We start from the raw sequence: 22,483 nt of genomic DNA on the forward strand, positions 1-22,483 counted from the left end.
TAATCAATCAATGAAATACAGGTTTTTCTGGCGGTGGGTCTTCTGATGAAAAAAACATTTTTTTTTTTACATCAGAACCCCCACCGCCAGAAAATGATTTTATTTTATGTATGCTTAAATAGTTTATAGAAACAAAATAATCAGCAGTGTATTTTGATTAACCACCTAAAAAAATATATATATATAATTACAAAGTTTTAATTTTTGACCATGATGCGGTCACCAAACAGTTGTTCTACAGCATTAAAATCAGGAAACAAATCATGGCTGCTATCTGATTCTGTCCATTTCACAGAAGCTAAATGCATTTATATCTTCTGTGACAGGAAACTCTTTTAAAAGTTGAGCTGGTATTTTTTGCTCAGCTTATTTGCAGTCGGCAGCTTTAGTCTTTGAGGAAAGTACAGTCCAATTGTTTATGAATTTGAACAGCTTTTGCAGCTCATGCTCAGACTTATCTTGACACACTGTTTCCTGTACTAGCTTTACAGCCCTCTTGCTACAATCATTAATGACAGCCAAGTTTTTGGCGTACCACTGGAACTCAAAATAATCAAAATCGATATTCCAGGAGTTAGCTGGATAAATCATCCATTTGAACTTAGTTTTGTCATGACCTAAAATCTCAAATTAGCCATTATTTAGCAGTGATGAAGTCAACCGGTTCTAGTCACTTTTCAAGTACAGATATGTCTTTTGTTTCAGGTAAGAAACCTTCATTGTTATGTCAATCCATATCATAGTCATTTGGTATGGGCATGTTATAGAGCTTTTTGGTGATCATCTCCTTTTCTTGTTCAGTGATTGAATCATCTGAATTTTCCAACACAATGGGAGCAACAGATGGATCCAGGTACCAGCTATGGTTTCCCCAACATACCTGGACATTTTCCAAGTAGAATTCAAGTCCTGATAAAGAAAAATGATAAGTTTTTGTAATTTTATAAATTTATAGTTTTAATGCATGAAATTTATTAATAGTCAATTTATACTTAAACTTAATATTTCTGTTTTGAAATGGAACAATGCCTGGTTTCTGATTAGTCAGAAACTTGGGTGCATAGAAGATAGCAATAAACTTGCCCATTCTGGTGATGAGAGCTGAATCCAGATCTATATGCTTTTGCATAGAATTTCTAAGAAGGAGAATTTTCAGGTAATAAGTACCTTTGGCCATGAATCATAAGACATAACTCTGCTAGCTGATGATAGTCATCTCTTTTCTTACCAGTCTAAAATTTTATCAACCGTGGGCATGCAACCAATAGCATTTTCGAAACGATTGATGTGGACTTCTTCTACGAGGTGACGTCAGGCCAACATCAGTAAGGGCTTGCCAAGGTCAGACCTTAGTCTTAAAAGTACAAAGTGTTCTTTTGTAATTACTAAACATTTATTTTTTTTGTAATTACTAAACATTTATTTTAACAAATAACTATAAATGCAATTAACTGGTTAGTCCATTGCCATACTTGAACCCTTCTTACAATTTTTGCCTTCAAAACTTACAAGTACACAGATCTTGTCCTTCGCTTTGTCACAGTGCTCAGGTATTAAATCCTTTAATATTTTGCCATCAAATCGTAATTCAAGCTTGCTATCCTTGTGGTTGATATAATACTGCAATGATTTTTTTAACTTTTCAAAATCTTCGTCAAGTATCTTATTTTTCATTTTATATACATTTGAATATGAAAGTGGGAGCTTATCTAGATTACCTCCACCTTCAATAACCAACTTTGTTAGAGTAGCAGTGATTTTATTGGCAGATATATTGGCTCCCAGAGCTGTTCTCATTGTGTTATGTATGGTATCTTTGCTAATGTCAATATGTTGAGATTGAGAATTTGATGTATTTTTTTTTGACAGGACAAGGCTGATATTCATTGCCAATTGAACTGAGTGTGTCAGATGAATTTGAAGTATTAAGTACTGAATCCTGAGCATCTACAATAGAAGTTATACTATTAGTCACTCTTTCCAGATCTCTCTTTTCTTTTTGTTTTGAATAGTCAGCTCTGGCTTTGCCCAGATCTTTGATACGCATCTTGCGATCTGTTATCTGATTTCTGATGAAGACAATGTCATTTGCTTTGTCTTCCTTGAATATAAACTTATCCATCTTGATAGCTTTAATAAGTGCCTTGTGGTCAGTTCTTGTCCAAAATAGTCCTATAAAAATTAAAACAAGTTACATTAGTTGATATAATAAAATTACAATTTCTTTGTTTTTATGATCGGCTTTTTTTGGGATTGTAAAAGCTGGAACAAACACTGTCAATAGGCTCTAATTCTTTCTCTCTTTCTTGTTCTAATTTTTTAATTTTATTAATAATTTAAATAATTTACATTGAATATCTTACATAATTGCCATTTGATTCAAAAATGTTTTTTAAATTACTATAACAACTATACAAAGAAAATTACAAAGTAGCTAAATCACACAAAAAAATTTCGCTTTTTATATTAAAATTCTTACAACTAAAACTTACAACTCTCTACAGCTAAAAAACTTACTACGCTCTACTAGTCTTTTATTACTACTAAACAAATCTTGTCTATTTTTAATTTTTTCATTACATCAAGGTTTCATTATTATTAGCGAGAAAACAGAAATGTGTTTAACTAGAAAAACATGATTGCATCATTAATAATGATGCAACCATATTTTTTCTTGTTAAACATGTTTCTGTTTTCTTGTTAACACTGCTAAATCCCTTCCAATCCTTATTGGTTATTTCTAATAATGAGAAAATATAAATTAAAATAACAAAAAAGGGTTGAGAAAGGTCTAACCTCCCTCCCCTTTCTTTTTCAGAGATTTACTGAGGCCAGCTTTCCTCACCCCCACCCCTCTTCATTTTCTTTTTTTTTAGTTGGTTATTCAAAATACACTGCTGATTATTTTGTTTCTATAAATTATTTAAGCATACATCAAAAAAATCAGAGTTCTATCTTCATCAGAAGACCCACCGCCAGAAAAACCTGTATTTCATTGATTGATTGGTTACAACCGGTACAAAGTCAACAATGGTTACAGGTCTGGGGTTAAGCATGATAATAAACCTACAATGATACAATGATAATTTTTGGTATTATGTCTGTTAAATAACATAAACATTGATTTGTTAAAATAGTATCCAGTATATTATGCAATTTTTATAAAAAAAGTTTTTTTTTTAAATTTTATGAGTCCAAGGCGAGGTAAAAAAATAATTAGCAAAAAACAAAACAACAGTTTTTCATTTCTTTATTATAGTCCGCAAAAAATTGCCTATTCGTTAGTGAAATTTTTTCCATGACATAATTTTTAAACACCCCTAATATATATATATATATATATATATATATATATATATATATATATATATATATATATATATATATATATATATATATATATATATATATATATATATATATATATATATATATATATATATATATACACACAAATAAATATATGCATAGGTATATATATGTATATATATGATTATATATACAGTCATGATCATGTAATCGCAGTACCTGGAGTTTTTTAAATATTATTGAGCAATTTTTTTTACTAATCATTGAAAAAATGTTATTATATTTATTTTGACACTTCTATCTAAAAGAATTTTAAAAAATCACATTAATAGTAGTTTCACATTTTATTTCAGAAACAAAATAATAATATTAAAAAAGGTTACTGTCTTTGGAATAGCAGTGAAAAATGGAAAGAAAACATTAAAAATTTTAATTTTTAAACATTAAAAAGTTAAAAATAATTATATAATACCTTAAGTATTTCGTTGCAAAACTTCTGTTTTTGTTTTGTTTTGGATAACGGCTTTGCAACGCCAATGCATTGAGTCAACTAGGCATGACATTTTTCTGAGGGTACCATCCTTGTCAAATAGCTTTCCACAACTGCTGAGAATTAGTTGGATTAGCAGCAGAAACTGCTTTTTTAACATCTCCCCATAAGTTTTCAATGGGGTTTAGGTTGGGTGAATGAGCAGGCCACTCTATAGCCTTAACCCCATTGACCTGAAACCACTCTTTTGCCTTGCGACTAGTATGTTTTGGGTTGTTGTCTCGTAGGAAGACCTAGCGACATATCTTCATTAGCATAATGCAGCATAACATTATTGAGGATGTCAAAATATATGTGTTGGTCCATGATGTCATTAATCTTATAATTAAAGCCAACATTGTTAAATAAGAAGGAGCCCCCATACAATTACTTTGACTCTACCATGCTTCACAGACTTAATGGTGTATTTTTTCTGGAATTCTGTATTAGTAGGACGTCTTACATTTTGTCTTGATCTGGTACCTCCATAAAGAATGATTTTAATTCATCGGTTTATAATACCTTGCACCACTTTTTGATGGGCCCATTCAGATGTTGGTTTGCAGACTGCAAATGTTTAGCAATATGTTTTTTGTCAACAAAGGGAACTTTTGTGGACTGTGTGCATATAAACTGTTCTATCTTAAGTGATTATGACCAGTTGTGTCACTCACTTGTAAGTCAAGATCATCTTTGATTTGCTTGGCCAGTGAAAATGGTTTGCTTTTAACATATCTAACAATCTTACATTTTCCACCTTGTTTTTCAACATTTGTTTTATAATTTAAGGCATTTGAAATCATCTTTGCTGAATATCCAAGAATATTTTGCATATATGAGTAAGATTTGCCCTCTCTATGATGCTTCAAAATAATGTTGCATTCTGCTGGTGTACAATGATGTCCTCGGCCCACTTTGAAAGGTTTAGAAAACACTTTTACCATTGAGCATGCACAAATAAATAAAGAATATGTTATAATTGAAATAGTACTTACTTTTCCTAAGAGAAAGTCTTTAGCATTTAAGTTGACCACTTCACAAGATTTTACACTGTTCCAAACAAATCGCTTTAATGACCCTCCTACTCTATCAACTGCTCCTTTACCGTGAGAGGTAGCAAAAAAGTTCCATTCTATACTTTGAAAATGATATTTCACAGAGCAATTTTGTATCAATTTGGCCATGTATCTATTTTTGAATTGAGTGCATGGACCATCACTCCATAATATAACTTTTTTTATATAATCAATGCAATAGAGGTCAAATATTTCACTTAAGTATGTAGTAGTGGCGCGTTTTGTTTTATCATTAACTGTAAACAAGGTAATAGTTGACTGCGACCAATAAGCAGCATGAACAGCATTCTGATAACCACATGTATAGTTTTGTGAATAATCAAAGTGTATCAAAAAGTGGTTCAAGATTTTCTTTTTGACTGCGGTATTGCTCAGACTGGTGCTTTTTAGTGAGAGGATGCTCAGTAAACTCTGGTAAATAGTCGCGAAAATGTTTAAAAGTACCTTTTTTGTTTTTTTAACTTGACTAAGTACACAACGATGATCTTCTTTAATCCACCAACTATAGGTGATTAAGGTATCCATGTCTCCGTTTTTCGGGCAAAGAAATTTTCAATAGTTTACTATTACAGCACAATGAACATTTCATTATCCAACATTGGAGTTGGAGGCTTGCACAATGCATAATTTTCTAACCATTTATTGCAATGGAAAAGGTATTTTACTTGCCAAAGCAGCACACAAGTAAGTAAAGTTACTGTGATAAATACAACCACATGTTTTAAGTGGTGTATCTTTGCATGTAAGAATGCATGTAGGCTTTAATTCACAAAACCTACTCAATTTAATTGTTTTGCTAGCACTCTGCTCACAATACAGTTGATGCAGCTCCTTTAAATTCATAACTAAGTAGCGGTTTTGAACTTTTTCTCCGTCGATTTTCATTCAATCTTTACTTCTAGGAGACATAACTGATATATCTTTTCTTTCATAAAATACTTTTACTTTTTCAATTTCTTCTGATGTGAAGTGAACTCTATTTGTTTCTTTAGCAGTGCATAGGCCATATTTAGCACCCAACTGCTCTACAATAGTTTGTCTTTTATTTGGAGACTTTGGAAGAGCCTGTTTTGTCTTAAAAATGTTATTTGATACAAAAGAACCCAAATTATGTGTAAGCAATTATATTAAAAAATATATGTTAATATTATAAATACTTGTTTAATGCCTTTCTCATTGACAATTTGCAGTTATAAGAATTGTCTTGCATAGAATTTAGACTGACGTTAGTATTGAAATCAAGTTTTTTTTTCATTCTTAGCCTTTAGTTGTGAACCTTCGCTTGATTTTTTTGTTTATTTTCTTTTCTTGGTGTCAATAACTGCCGCCTTAGATAACTTCTCTTTCTTTCTTTTTCTAACAAAGCTTATCTGTTTCTTGCTCTATATGCGGTATTGGTGTAGTGGTAATATGCGGTAATGGTGTAGTGGTAAAGCTCTCGCTTTATAAGCGAGAGGTTTGGAGTTCGATCCCCACCACGTCCCTGATAGTACCGCGCTCAACTTGTTTCTCCGCGCAGCAGCCTTGTTCGTCAAGGTTCGTGTTTCGGAGTTATAGAGTTGAGAAAGAGTTATAACCACTATTAAGTAGCCTCCACATCTGTAGTGGCCTTCTCGGCCTTGAGGAGTTGAATAACAAAAAAAAAAAAAAAAAGCTTTCAATCTTTCAGTATCTGATTTTGGCATTTTAAATATGTTATTAAATAAAACGGCTGCTGTTTGTGACATATGCTTTATTATATATTTTTAAAAAACCAGCGAAATGTTGTAAATATAAAAACAACCACGAAATCGATTGAACAAAAACATTGCAGGGCAAACTATAAACAACATTTAATCTAAAAAAAATTGCCTTTTTGTTAAAAGTTTTTATTTCTAAAAAAAAAATTCTTTAGATCAATTTTTTGAAATTAGTTACTCATAGTTTCAAAAAATTTTTTAACAATTTTAGTAATAAAATAAATAAACAAACTGCAAATTAAACAATAAACAAAATTGATTTATATTATAACTTGGTTTAAATGATGTAAATCATTTAAAATGAATTAAATTGTTCGCACTTAAACTTTTTTTTTTTAAGTCAAGAAGTCGTTATGGTAAAACAAACATATCATAATAGTCGTAATGTACTTAGTAACATGTTAAAATGGTGATCTAAAGCACTTTAATGAAATGATGATAAAAAATGTATGAGTATCTTTACTTTTACCATGGTTGTAGTTTTAAAAGGTTTGATACGAAGCTTAGAAAAAGCTTTTCGACTTTTATTTGTGACGATTGTAACGTTTTGTTTTCATTAATATGCTCTTCTTATAGACCTAGTTAGAGTTCGTTTTTATAAAAAATATTATGCATAATGTTTTTAATTTTACCTTTTAGTCAAACTTAGAAGTAATAGTTATTTAAAAAAACAGCACTGAAACTTTTTTCAACGCTTCATAACATGACTATATATAAACGTCAAAAAATGCTCATATGACCCTTACAACTTTAAAGTATGTTATAGTATAATAAAATGTTTTTTTTAATAAACTTTTTCTTAAAAGTATTCTTAAATAGTTGGAAAATAAATTTAATGAAGTTATTATGTCGCCGTGAATTTTTTTTTTCCCTCTTCTACATGGAATTGGCCATATATATATATATATATATATATATATATATATATATATATATATATATATATATATATATATATATATATATATATATATATTTGTATGTATGTATGTATACATAATATGTATACATACATACATACATATATATATATATATATATATATATATATATATATATATATATATATATGTATGTATACATTTATGTTTATATATATATATATATATATATATATATATATATATATATATATATATATATATATATATATATGTATGTATGTATACATTTATGTTTATATATATTTATATGTATATATATGTTTATATATGTATATATATATATCAGCCCTCAGAATTAGGAAAAATGAGGTTGGCATTTTTTTGCTGACCTTTGAAAAAATTTGACACAAAGGTTTTACATAAAACACAGAAACAAGATTGCAATTTTTAGCTGACCTCAAATACTTTTAGGTTGACAGTTAGGTGGGCATTGCAATGAGGGCTGATATATATATATATATGTGTGTGTGTGTGTATATATATATGTATATACACCTATAGTACCACTTACAGATTTTACAAAAAAGCACTTACGGGGACATTAGCATTAATGGGGACATTTTAGTGTATCCGTTAATTTTTTGTCCCCGTAAGCATTGTTTTTTTGTAAAAAAAAATGTCCCCGTAAACAACTTTTATAGAGAATGAAAAGTACATACATCAACTATCAAATAGCCTGACTCGCAGCGGAGTGCTGCTACATCAACTGAGGGTTTGGTTTGGGTCAGCATCAAGGTCAGGCTTAGGGTTAGGGTTACGGCAAGGTTTAAATATGGTTATATTACTGTAGTTAATCGTTTTTGTAAATAGATAAAAATAAAAATGAAATATAATATATAATAAATAAATAAAAATAACAAAAATAAATATAAGCAACATATTTTTATAATAAAAAAACAAGTTTAAATATGTGTAAATAAAAATGAAAATATGATAAAAATTAAAAAATAATTATATTTATGATAAAAATAGTATAGAAAAAACAAAAAAAACAACAAAACACCAACAAACAAACCCTCTCTCCCTAAGCACAGACTAGGAGTGTGTGTATATATATATATATATATATATATATATATATATATATATATATATATATATATATATATATATATATATATATTGATATTTAAGGCTGTTTTGTATTATAATAATAAAACAAAACTCATAGTCATAAAAGAGTGCTCAATATTAAAAAGATACTTCAAATAGAGCGATATACATATATATTAACAAAGAAAAAACAACTTTTTCTATGGTACTTTAAGTTTCATGCCTTTACGGCAATCATCAGCCATTGAATACAAATTTTGTATTCAATGGCTGATGATTGCCGTATAGGCATGAAACTTAAAGCACCATAGAAAAAGTTGTTTTTTCTTTGTTAATATATATGTATATATATATATATATATATATATATATATATATATATATATATATATATATATATATATATATATATATATATATATATATATATATATATATATATATATATATATATATATATATATATATATATATATATAATATATATATATATATGTATATATATATATATATAATATATATAATATATATATATATATATAATATATATTAGGGGTCTGACTAAAAAAAAAATTTAAGAATTTTTTAGTCCCCATGTAACCATGAGTGGAGAAATTATATTTATAAACATAAAATATATTTTTTTTATGTAAATTGTCAAAAAAGATCACCCCTCAAGCTGAAAATAATTTTTCCTATCTTTTTAGTGAGTTATAAATTAGAAATATAATAGAGAACCCAATCTTACTCAATATACGACTGTGATCACAAACATCATAAATTCTACAGATTTCTTTACGAGATAACTGAAACTTTTAATAACTGCAATTTTCGATTTGAACCCTGTTGGACCGCGCGGAAGTGCTTCAGCATTTTATAATTGGTTTTTTGTATATAACCGGAATTGTCTTCTTTAACTTTGTCAAACTGTTATCTTGTGTTTTGAACATTATGTCCAAAAATAGAGTTGCTTCAAACAAGAATAAGAAAGTTTGGGAATCAAATTTAGTAAGGTTTGAAAAAGCTAAAACTTCCAGAAAATGTACTACTGTTGTTAAAAGTATTAGTGAAATGAATAAGATGCCAACAGAACAGCGTATCATTGATCGATTTAAAAGTTTGTCATCAAATGTGAAAAGTAGAAAGGAGAGAATTGCAATTGTGGCTGAAGAAACTAAATTGCTATGGAGAAAGCTAAATATTCCTATTCAACAAGGGAAATCGGCAGCAGAAAGAAAAATAGAAAATGTATTGAAAAAACTTGACAAAGATAGTCGAAAACCCGGAACTCAAAATTTTACACGATTGTTTGACATAACCGATGAGAAAGGTGAATGGTTGTGTCAGGAAGATAAAGAATTTTATTGTCTTCAAAAGTCAACAAATGGAAGAGCTGGATATTGTACCACAATTTTTTTTTTTTTTTTTTTTTTTTTTTTTTATTTCACCTCCCCAAGGCCCAGAAGGCCACTACAGATGAGGAGGCTACTTAATTGTGGTTATAACCCTCTCTCAACTCTATAACTCCAAAACACGAACCTTGACGAACAAGGCCGCTGCGCGGAGAAACAAGTTGAGCGCGGTACTACCAGGGACGTGGTGGGGATCGAACTCGGAACCTCTCGCTTATGAAGCGAGCGCTCTACCACTACACCACTACCGCATTAAAAATGCTGAAGGTATTCATCCAAGAAAATTAGTGTTGATAAAGAAACAAATGTCCATCAGTCAAGGACAAGATTTTGTTGAATCAGCTAGTGAAGGAGAACCTTCAGAAAGTGAAGAGCAGTGTTCCAGCAGTGATATTGAAGCTGAAGGTCCTTCATCATCATCTAAAAAACAAAAAACAAATTCAGCAGTAAATTTAGTGATTTCTGCTAAGATTAGTACCAAAAAAGCACATAAAGTCTGTAAAACTCTTTCAGAAAGTGGTATTTCTATTCATACTCCAACGCAAAGTGGTATCTACAAAGGTGTTATGAAAGAAGGAGAAAAGTTGAAAGCAAATTATATGGAAAACCTAAAAAATGAAAAGTGGTCTTTGCACTTTGTTGGAAAACAAATAAAGAAAATGATGAATGGAAAAAGTGAAACAATATATAATGGGATAAAGCATGTGCTAGACGAGTATGAGCTGTGGCCAGCCATAAAAATGATTATATCTGACACAACATCTACAAATACAGGATTAGGAAATGGTTTAGTTACACGGTTACAGAAACATTTTAAAACCATTGGACTAGAAAAGCCTGTTTTTATTGGATGCCAACACCATATTCTAGATACTCTTTTGAAACATGTCATGAATGATCTTTTTGAAGGATCGACAATGTCACCATATCTCCATTACCCTTTTGTGACAAGGTTGCAGCAAGATTACGAGAACTTGAAGCTATTGTTTAGTAATATTGGAAATCCTTTGACGAAAGTGAAGCGAACTCGCTGGAGAGATGACATGGATTTCCTGAATCACTTAATAGCATGTTATAGAAAGTTTAAAAGCACAGGTAACTTTCCAAAAGTTAATTTCAAATCACTTCCTGCTATAAGCAATGCAAGGTGGAATTCGAGAGCCATTTTTATTCTACTTGCTTACATTTTAGTACCAAGAATCAGAATCAGCTCAAGCAGCATGTGACTTCATCTGTGGTTCATGGTGTGATATATGGTTTGGGGGTCACTACTTCAATCCTGCAGACTTTGTTAATCTATTAGAAGCATGCAATGAGCATCCTAAAGCATTGAAATCATTGAAAAGGTTTTGGTCCACTGAGCCAACACCAATACCAACACAACGTTCAAATATATGTGCAGAACGTGCTGTGAAAGTGATGCAAGACTTAATGCCATTATGCCATAGCATAGAAAAACTAAATATTAAATACTTATTGTCAAATACACAGTAGACAAATTTTAATTATACATGTTTATTGGTTTCTATAAAGTAGTGGAAGATGTGTTGCAAAACTACATTTTTTTAAAAAAATTTACAAATATTTTTTAATTGGGGGGTGAACTTTTTTGACATATAGTAAAAATGCTTGTTATTTTTCTGATTTTTGCACAAAATCTCCACTAAATTTAGTATGGGGATATAGGGTTGCAAAATTGTCATATCCCTAATATATATATATATATAATATATATATATATATATATATATATATATATATATATATATATATATATATATATATATATATATATATATATATATATATATATATATATATATATATATATATATAAACAGCTTTAGAATTTAGGATTTAGAAAAAAAGGATAGCAATAAATTGCTGAATTGCCTAAACTATTTTTGCTCAGTATCTATGTACTTTTGGCACAAAAATTTTAATGCAAAGGTTTTACAATATATATATATATATATATATATATATATATATATATATATATATATATATATATATATATATATATATATATATATATATAAATATATATATGAGTCTTCTCCATTTAACCAGTGCTTTTGTGCTCAAGTCTTTTTGCGCTCACCCATATGCCTGCAAAAGCTTTGGCGAGCACATAAAAAAGCGCTTGTTAAAAAAAACAACGTTTTATTTTAAATTGCATCAAAATTTTTTTTATATATATTGTTTACAACAGTTGGAAATTATTCAGGAAAGTTTCTTTTAAAAAGTTTTTAAAATGGTTTAAACTACCACATCTTTGTTTAATTTGTGAATGTATTATGGTTCTATAATGAATTAAATGTTGTTAAAAAATGGTAAAAGTTAAATTTTAATAAATAATTGAAGTATTATTCTCTTTATTAGGCAATGATTCCACAAGGTATTCAAGATGGTAAATTAATATGTTTCTTATGAAAAAAATGAGATTTTTTAATGTAAAATATCATTTTTATTTCACTCTTGCTATATTTTGAGTGAGCCATGATTTTTGTTTAGTGAGATTTCTAGAGTTAGTAGCTCAGCTAGTAGTTGCGATGATGCTTCTGAACATTCTCCTGCCATACCTAAAGTAAGGATCTATATTTTAAAGATTTTTATTCAACATACATAAAACAAGATTTTGAAAGTTAATATTAGAAATATTTCAGAAAATATTGTTGTAAATGTGTAGTCAATTTCTTTAGTTAAGTTTTTGTAAAGATTTTAATAATTTTTTTAAGAAGCACCTTAGTAGGTTTAAGAAGCACCTTAGTAGGTTTTTATGATAGATTTATACACCACAGTTGCTTTTAGTGAGATACAACAAAAGGATTTTTGTTCCTGTTGTAAGCTTTTTTTTTTCCAGAATAAGGTTTAGAATGAAATTTTAGTCTACATATTTTTTACAAAGTTTTTTTGTTTTTTTTTGTTGCAAAAATAGTTTTAATGTCCAAAGCCACAAAAAGTTTTTGTTTTTTTTCCAATTTCTTAAACTTAAACCTGTTTAACAAATAATACCAATTAAAATGTTAATTATTGTTTTGACATTTTTTTACTTTTAATTTTTAACTAAAGTTTTGGTAATTTTATAACTTTTAATACAAATTGATATATTTATTTTGTCAATAAAAATAATTTTTAATTTAATTCCAAAATGAGTAAAATTTTTTTGTCTTTCTTTTAGTTTTTTTTCTCAATTTTTAAATTGATATATATATATAAGTACATACATCAGCTATCTTATAACCTGCTGCCGCAAAAAAGTGCTTCTGTATTAACTGAGGGTTTGGCATGGGGCAGAAATCTTTTCTTTCATTGTTCTTTATTATTATTATTTTTTCTTTTTTTGAAAAACCCGTTTTAGAGATAAGTAAAACTAATAAGCATTTGCAAGTAGCATGTGCATGATCTATATACTTTATAGTATATATATATATATATATATATATATATATATATATATATATATATATATATATATATATATATATATATATATATATATATATATATGTATATTATTAGGGTATATATATTTATATAAATATATGTATATATATACATATATATATACATATATATATATATATATACATATATATATATATATATATATATATATATATATATATATATATATATATATATATATATATATATACTACATTTATTTGTATACCATAGACACCATATGTTAATATTGCAGAAAGAATGCAATCATCTTTACCACAAATGAAAATATTTAAAGATTGGGGTATGTTATTGATTATTTTTTTATTGTAATAGACGTTTCAGAAAAATGTTCTCTTTTTGACAAAGTTTATTTGCTTAATAGTCAAACAATTTTGTTCAGTTTATGACATAACATGTCACAACAAAGTCATATTTAAGGCTGTTGATATGCAGCAATACTTTGTCAGAAAAACTCAAATTTGACTAATTTTACATTGTTACATTACATTCTTTAGAGAAAAGAAAATTGATAAGTGTAAACTTAAAAGTCCTGTTTTTTGACCTAAAAAAGTTTGAAAACAATAACTTATATGTTATTTATGTTTTAATAAATTTTGCAATAATCATTGTATCCCTTAAACCCTATAAGTTTCACATTGGTCGTAAAATAGTCATCAAGCTTTCTTTGTTTATTGTTTAGAATGTTGTAAAAAGCTCTCTATTTTTTTATATTCACAATACATATTCTGATTAGGCATTTGATGTAACACCCACTCAGGTTATGCACAAAATAGTTTAATTTTGTGCGTAGCCTGTGTGGGTGTTATGGTGTGTAACCTGGCTTTTTATTTGTATCAGCTATGCATAAAATAGTTTATTCTCTTGGAGAAATTACAGTTAAATCTTAAATTTTGTTTATCAGCTAAATTTTGTTTATTGCAACAGGTCTTCAGGTGTATTCTTCTCAGAAGTATTTAATAAATATTTTGAACAAGTCCAATAATGAATTGTTTTTTTTTGGCTGTTTTTTAGTGATGAAATGGAGTTTTTTTTTTTTTTTTTTTGACAGCTGCTTTTAGAGCTTGTCACTCTACCTTTATCAATGAAAAAAACTTGTGAAATAACAAAAGATAAACTTAATTAGTTTTGTTGCCAACCAAATTCATATTAAGAAATTAAAAAAAAGATTTATATTTATATACAAAAAAAAAAAATGTTTTAATAAAAAGGACATAGAATAAAAGTTCTAAATATTTATTAATTTCAAATTCTAAATATTTAAAAATCACAGAGTTTAAAAATTTTAGATTCTAAATTTGTGAATTATTTGTCCAAGACACTATTTTTCAGATGTAAGACATAAAAATTTTAAATTTTGAAAGTTTTAATTTATTTTTCTAAATTTTCTAAAAAAGTACAAAAATAGTTAATAGCATCACAGAAATTTCAAATAAGTAATAACCAAATTTATAGAAATAGCATTAGTATAACTTATTTGTTGCAAAAAAAAGTGCATAAAAAATAATTAGGTCTCATCCATACCCCTATTTTCCTTCTAAAAATAAAATATAAGTTCAATAGAAACAAAACTAAATCTAAACGTAAAGCTAAAATAAACAAAATGTAAATGATTTAAAAAATGAAAAGGAGTGATCCTTTCGACTTTATATCTAATGATTTGACTTTTAATGTTATGATGTTTAACACTGTATTAATACAAATAACTCACATATGCATGCCTACACTTAAGTTATTGTTTAACACACAAGTTGTTGCTCAACACACAAGTTATTTCTTAGCCAACATTACTTGTTGTTAAAGAGATGTAAAAATGAAGAATATTGCTTTTATTTAACATGTAGCTTTAAATTTTTTGGCTGTAGACTAATGTTTGTGTGGAACACAAGTGTTCGTCATGTTTGTTGCTAACTGAACCTAGGTTGTAAATAAAAAACTAAAGATTCGAGTTGAGAAGAATTTTGTGAAACATGTTGCAACTCAGCTAAGGCACTTTTGCATAACTTTTACATTGTCAGAAGGATTATAATTTGCAAAGAAATAAGATGCAACTGACTTTAAACATTATCACTAAGTTTCAGGAGTGACTGTCTGCAATGATATTCCTTATTTGTGGACCTATAGATACACCCTCCTTTACTCTTGCTTTTTTGTTTTTTAGAGTATTCAGATTTTTTTCATCATTTATGCTTAGATGTGTCTTTGTTGTTTTTCTTGTACAGTTTATTTCCCCCATCCAATTGTTACCTGTTTTTCAGAACTAATTTAGGCTGATCATGCCATCAAACAGTTTTAAAGTGAGTATACTTTGTTGTAAGTGTTTACAAACAACTGACTTGTGTATAGCATTTAATACATATTGTTTTTAGATTAATTTATTTCACATACAGCTGTTTACTTCTGTTCATACAGCACTTTTTGCATGAGATAATTTGACAATTTTTCAAATTTAATTCTTGATATTGCAAAAGTTTTGTATCTCCTAAATGCCGAAAATTAAACTAGTGATTTTCTTTAACAATATGTCCTGATGACATATGATAGAATAATTGAATCTTTAGCTGTTGTCAAAATTTGAAGATTTTTTTGTTAAGATTTTAGTATTTTTCCGAAAGATTAAAGCACCATTTATTGACAATAATTGGTGTTTTATTTTTTAGTCAAGGTATTATTTCAGTTTTCGAAGCGGCATTGCTTCTTTTTTTTTTATGCTCTTTACAGTGGGTTGATTAGGTTTATTTTGGAGTTGATAATTTTTTTTTCCTTTTTTAAATAAATGTTAATTTTATGTGCAAATTTTTAAAAGAAGATGTCCACAGTTTTAAATGAATTCAATCATCCACTATTGTTTAACAAAAATCAATTTCCAGTTTTAAGGGGGTAAGATCTAAAAGAAGGAACTTTGTGTGAAATATTGATAAAACCCATCAGTTAATAAAAATATCATGATAATCATGTTAGGCAAATTTTATGTACAAAAAGTTTCAGTTTTTGCAAATTATCAGTTAAAGGGTACCATTTTGGTGATATTTTAAGTGTGTTTTATTATTTAAGTGTGTTTTGTTATCTTTTAAAAAACAATTTTTTTTTAACTTTTTTGGAGCTGCTACCATTTTGTTTTTTACAGCCATTTTCTTATGTATTTAATAACTAAAAATTTACAGACTTTTATTGTAGCATTTGGTTAAAGTTTTTTATCATAATTAATATTATAATTTTACAAAATTTATAAATTGAACTTTACTATAATTTATTGAAGGAATTTGTCTTAGATTACTTGAAAGATATAAAAGATCATCTTCAGAAAATTCACAACACAAAATAGTATGTTAAATTTTTGTATTCTTAAAATTAATTATTTGTTTTATAAAAGTTTTATTTATATATTTTTTTTCTCTCTGCACCTTTTTTTTTCTTCTTGAAAACAGGTTTTGTAAACAAATATATGGATTTTCATTAGGTTAATAGATCTGTACAACACTATTATCTTCTCTGTGTTGCAAACATACCAATTGCTTGTTGCATAATGCTCCATTTAAATTTTTTTTTTGTGGTTGAGTCTTGAAATACATCTTATCTCAGAAATACAAGTAGAGTTTTGGTACAGTAGACACTGGTATATTAACCAGTAGACACTGGTATATTGGTGTATTAAGTGACAAGGGTCCAAGCCCCAGTTAAAAATAGGACTTTTTACAATCTCGGCCCCATTAAACTCATAAGATTTAGCAGGGGTTGATAGCCGGAGCTAGAAAAAAGTTTATAAAACCTCAAATGTTATAAATGTATGCTTACATTTACTATTTATTAAATACTGGCATATATATATATATATATATATATATATATATATATATATATATATATATATATATATATATATAAACTTTCTATTTAAAAAGGAAACCGTGAAGACTTAAAAAGTTAAAACTTAAAGAGTTTTGAAATTTTGTTGATGTGTGAGGTAATAAACTAGATAAATAAAAATTTTTTTAGCTAGGAGGGACAAATACAGCAAAAGGATGCAACTTTGCTGAATGACAAGCCAAATAAAATGAGTTTTGGTTGATCAAACTACAGATGATAATAGTATTTAAAAAAAAAAGAAAGAGATGCAACCTTACAACGATGGGAGAGTGGCTAAAGTTTTGCAGATAAATCAGGTCCCACTACATTTACAATGTGCTTTTGGACCTAGTTTGAAAGTATGGGGGGGGGGTTGTCAATATAGGAATGCCAACAATATTGTGATAGTTGTTTTCAGTAAATAACTGAGTTTTTTAGAGTTAAAATCTACAAGCCACTGCTGTTAGAGAAGAGAAAAAAAAATTTCAAAAAGATAAGGCTTCTTGTCAAAACAAGAGTATAAAGTTGAGTTGTCAGCAAATAGATGTAAGATTGGGAAAATTATTATTGTAGATATGAAACGATGCAGGAGCAAAGATAGAACTGTGCAGTAGGGTGATGCTATAATAACTTTTTAAAAAAATACTATGTGAAACCTGTTCTAAAACATGAATAATTGTGTCCAAAACACAATTTAATAGAAAATAGTTTTAAAAATTTTATTAGATCAAAAAAAAAGTTACTTTCTAGAAATAAGGAAAAAATCCTGTTTTTTTTTTTTTTTTTTTTTTTAACCTTACAAACTATAAATATAATAAAACAAAGATTAAAAAGATTATTTTTGATTAGACATTTTACTAACATTATGTTCAGTAAAAGTTTCTCAAGAGCATCATCATACTTAGCCCGGTAAGCTCAGATGTCCATAGCTCGAAGTTCTCTCTCAGTAACATCATTTGTTCTATGCACATTTTTTGATGTGATTTCAACAATAAAAATATGTCTGTTCAGAGCTTCTTGGGCTGTAAGTCAGGCTGATATGGCCTCTTATATAATTCAGGCTGATAAGGTCACATGCATGGTTTAAAATAACGGAGAAATCCAATTAGGTGAACCTCAGGTTCACCCAATTGGATTCCTCCCTAACTTTAAACCATGCATGTGACCAAGAACAGCTAATAAACTAAGCTATTTCTTTCAATCATTGCCTTTCTTTGGGGATTAGAAAGTAGCCCAGTAAGATATAAGTTGCTTTGTTGTTCCATCTTGCTGAGTGAGAACATGATAATTTAGTTGGTAGCTCCAGTTTGGGTAAAACATTCTTATCTAAGCAATGCCTGAAGGCGATGCTCAACTTGAAGATAAAATACATACATAATGTGTATATAATGCATACATATTTGCATACACAATATGCATATATGCATACATTGATGTTAAAAAAGAAAAAAGTTAATGAAACAAACCTAGCTAATAGTCTATAATCATCTCTCCAAGTTTTAACAGTAGGAGGAGATGAGGTGTTTTATGCAGGACATTATATGATTCTTTTAATTGTGGGTACTTATCTTTAAGTTTCTTTATAAACTTAAAATCAGCTAGAGCAAAAGATTTTGATGGTGTTGGTAAATATAAAATTATAATTTTTTTTAAGACAAGGTCTAAAATGTGAGCATTACATCCATAATACCAAACATGTCTGTAAAATAGCTCGGTTGTAAAATGCCTATTATTCCACTAGAACCATCATAAGCTTTACCTAAAACAAAATGTAATTGTTGCATCATACATATTTATAGATAAATAATAATGTTAACTTTACGAACCAAAATTGACAGAGCAGGTGTCACATGATAAGGAATATTTTATCGACGACATTATACTCTAACAATGTTTCCTTTATCATAGCTGCTAGAATTTTAGAAGTTCCACTAGTATGTAGTGTTTTAAAGCCAATGTACCAATAAATTGATCCCTCTGACTGAAGGGTAATGACCATACATTCCACTTTCTTAGTGCCGTAATCATATAGTGCCACAGCTTTCCCATCAAAATGTAAAATAAAGGATGTCTCAATTGACAAAGCTGCCTTAAGTTTAAAAAGAATTATGACTTGCAACCTTTTACCAGCTCTAAAAATAGCAGGTTGATGTGGAGTGGGAACATCATCATGGAAATAACTTAATGAGCGAGTTACTCTAGCTCCTTTGTGGGTAGAGATTTTAGCTTCTGCCCACATCACAGCAATTGACATTGCCTTTAATTAAAAACAAAGTAAATATATTTACTAAAAAGGTAAAAAAAATTATTTTGAGAAGTATTGTTACTTACTTTTGATTTAAGTTTTCTTTTGGGTGGTTCGAACTTGGTGGTTGGTGGCTCAAAACCATCCAAGTCATCATCATTTTAAGAGCTTGATTCTTTATATAATTGCTCTAGATAATCAAGATCCAGGTTTTTTATTATCAATTGCGAATTAGCAGGATGCTCAATAATTTTTTGACTGGTGGATACGCAGCTCTTTCTATCAGCCATTTGATGATTATAAAATATTTGTTCTTTGCTCTTCATTTTTCTTTTTTTGTCCAGAATATTAAATTAATCCAAATTAATCAAGAATATTAAGAAAATCCATAGTTGGTCGAGTTGTCTGCCTTTCTCTTTGAAGCTCCATTAGCACTTATGGGGGACATATTTACGGAGATATATTTATAACTAAATTAGAAAATTAAATAAAAGTACTTTGTTTCTACTCCAACAATGATAGTTAAGCTAAATTATAATATAATAAGTATTAACTTTAAAAATGTAAGTATCTAATTTAAAAATGATATAAATATTCTCTAATAAAAGATAATTGTACTTAAGTAATCCTGATAAGTACTTTTTTCTTATTTCTATAAAGTAACTTTTTATTTTTGACCTAATAAAATTTTTAAATATTTAATTATTTTTTTATTAAACTTTTCTTAGAATACATTTATTCATGTTATGTAAAAGGTTTCATGAGAAAATAAAAAATAGCATCAGCCTACTGTGCAGTACTCCTAAAGTTACTGGAAGTAAAGAAGAATGTACGCTTTCAAGAATGGTTTTAATATTGTGGTTAGAAAGAAATTATTAATTATCTTAAAGTTTTTGATAAAGAAACTTAATACCAGAGTAAAGACTAATTGTGGGATAGTTAAAGAGGTCAAAGTATTTTCAAGAGTTTTTAAATATTGGAACTATTTATTTAGCAATTAATAATAGTTTAGTGAAGTTGAAGAGAATTCTGGAGAACACTATGTAAGACTATGATGAAAACGTTGTCTGAACCACAAGCTGTAGAAGATTAAAATTGAGAATTGACTTAAGTTCTGGAAATGATTTGGATGTCTCACAATCAAAAAAAAGTATTGGTTTAGTATAGCAAATACACAAGAAGGTGAAAAACATGGAGTAGAATGAGGCTTGATCAAAGGCTAAAGAGAAGGAATAAAAGCTTCCACACTTGCTTGGATCCAGGATATTAGGTAACAGGCGCATTTATGCATACACAATATGGATATATGGATATAAACATATATGTTTGCTATTTATTTAGATGCAAGCATACAATAACTTAACATATTTGTATAAACTTTAGTATTTATATGGTGTAATATTTGCCGAAAGAGAAGATAGATGGTGGTATGACTTTAACAAGGCAAGAAAAGAAGCCAATCTTAGACAGAGATTAGAAAAAACATTGTATCAAACAATGTTTGTCAGAAAAGATCAAAGTGGTTTAGGTATCAGTATGTAAAGAGGTAGCAGCTTCGGGAGAAAATGGAAGAGGAGAAAGTAGGTAAACTTGGAGAGAGTGCGTTACATATGGTATGAATGAGCTTTAGTTAGGGAAAGAAAATGCTCAAGATTTTTTATATTAGAGAAACAGCATAAAAGGGGAAGGCTAAAGCTTGATGATGATGATAATGATGATGATGATGATGATGATGATGATGATGATGATGATGATGATGATGATGATGATGATGATGATGATGATGATGATGATGATGATGATGATGATGATGATGATGATGATGATGATGATGATGATGATGATGATGATGATGATGATGATGATGATGATGATGATGATGATGATGATGATGATGATGATGATGATGATGATGATGATGATGATGATGATGATAATGATGATGATGATGATGATGATGATATATGATTATATGATGATATATATGATTATATATATAATTTTTAACATGAGCTTTGAATTAACCCCAGTCATATTTCAACACCACTCACTTACTACACTGGTGTTTATTACCTTTTAATTAGGGGAGGAGGTCTAAAATTAACTTTTTTTGGATTTTGGGTAGTTTAACCACTTTTTCTTAATTAATTTTTTATGCTGATTTCAAATTACCTAATACCTTTTTTTTCATTATAAATATTTGGTCTTCTACTTCAATTTCAATAAAAGTGATCATTTTGACAAAACAATCAATTGTTAAATTAAATGAAATCATTATTATCAAAGTAGAATCTATGGTAATTATTTTTCTTTTTGTTTTATCAATAAAATACATAATCATTATGTGTAGTTATAAATGCAACAAAAAATCAGGCATTTTACATGAAATTTCTCCATATAAGGAACAAATTGTAAAAATTACTAGTGAAAGTATGAAATAACTTCATTGTAATTGTGGTACAGTGATTTGAGTTCCTTCTCAGAATCAAGATGTCTGAGGTTCGATATTAGCTCTAACAAGGTAAGTAACATTGGTAAGGAAGGATGCTTAAACATTCTAGTTAAATTGCTTTTTCACGGTGCTTTGTGATAAGACACTTAGTTCTTCTTGGAGCACCTTAACAACTAAAGAAAAAAATCATTGTAGGTAATCGTGGATTGTTGTGAGGACTTTCCAAGTTAAGTAGAAACTTTAAATTATTAACTTATTCCTCTGTAGATATGACGGCATTTTTTATGTATTTTTATCAACAGTTATGATTTTAAATAAAGTGGATCTTTGCTGCAATGGTCTACTATTTTTTGATTATTACTAAAATAAACATTCCATTCATCAATCTTTTTTGACATTTAACAGAT

At 28.2% G+C, this 22,483-nt stretch overlaps 1 protein-coding gene across 2 annotated transcripts in view; it reads left to right on the top strand.

Annotated features, from left to right (window-relative positions):
• LOC136080616 (uncharacterized) overlaps nucleotides 1–22,483 on the top strand; it is a 67,321-nt gene that overhangs the window by 18,109 nt on the left and 26,729 nt on the right. For both annotated transcript variants that reach the window (XM_065797484.1, XM_065797483.1), the window contains exons 6-9: nucleotides 12,448–12,475; nucleotides 12,580–12,652; nucleotides 13,747–13,816; nucleotides 16,806–16,857. In XM_065797484.1, the coding sequence (XP_065653556.1) occupies nucleotides 12,448–12,475; nucleotides 12,580–12,652; nucleotides 13,747–13,816; nucleotides 16,806–16,857 (223 nt within the window). The remainder of the gene's footprint in view (nucleotides 1–12,447; nucleotides 12,476–12,579; nucleotides 12,653–13,746; nucleotides 13,817–16,805; nucleotides 16,858–22,483) is intronic.

This window comes from Hydra vulgaris, chromosome 05, assembly GCF_038396675.1.
Source record: "Hydra vulgaris chromosome 05, alternate assembly HydraT2T_AEP".
NCBI lineage: Eukaryota > Metazoa > Cnidaria > Hydrozoa > Anthoathecata > Hydridae > Hydra > Hydra vulgaris.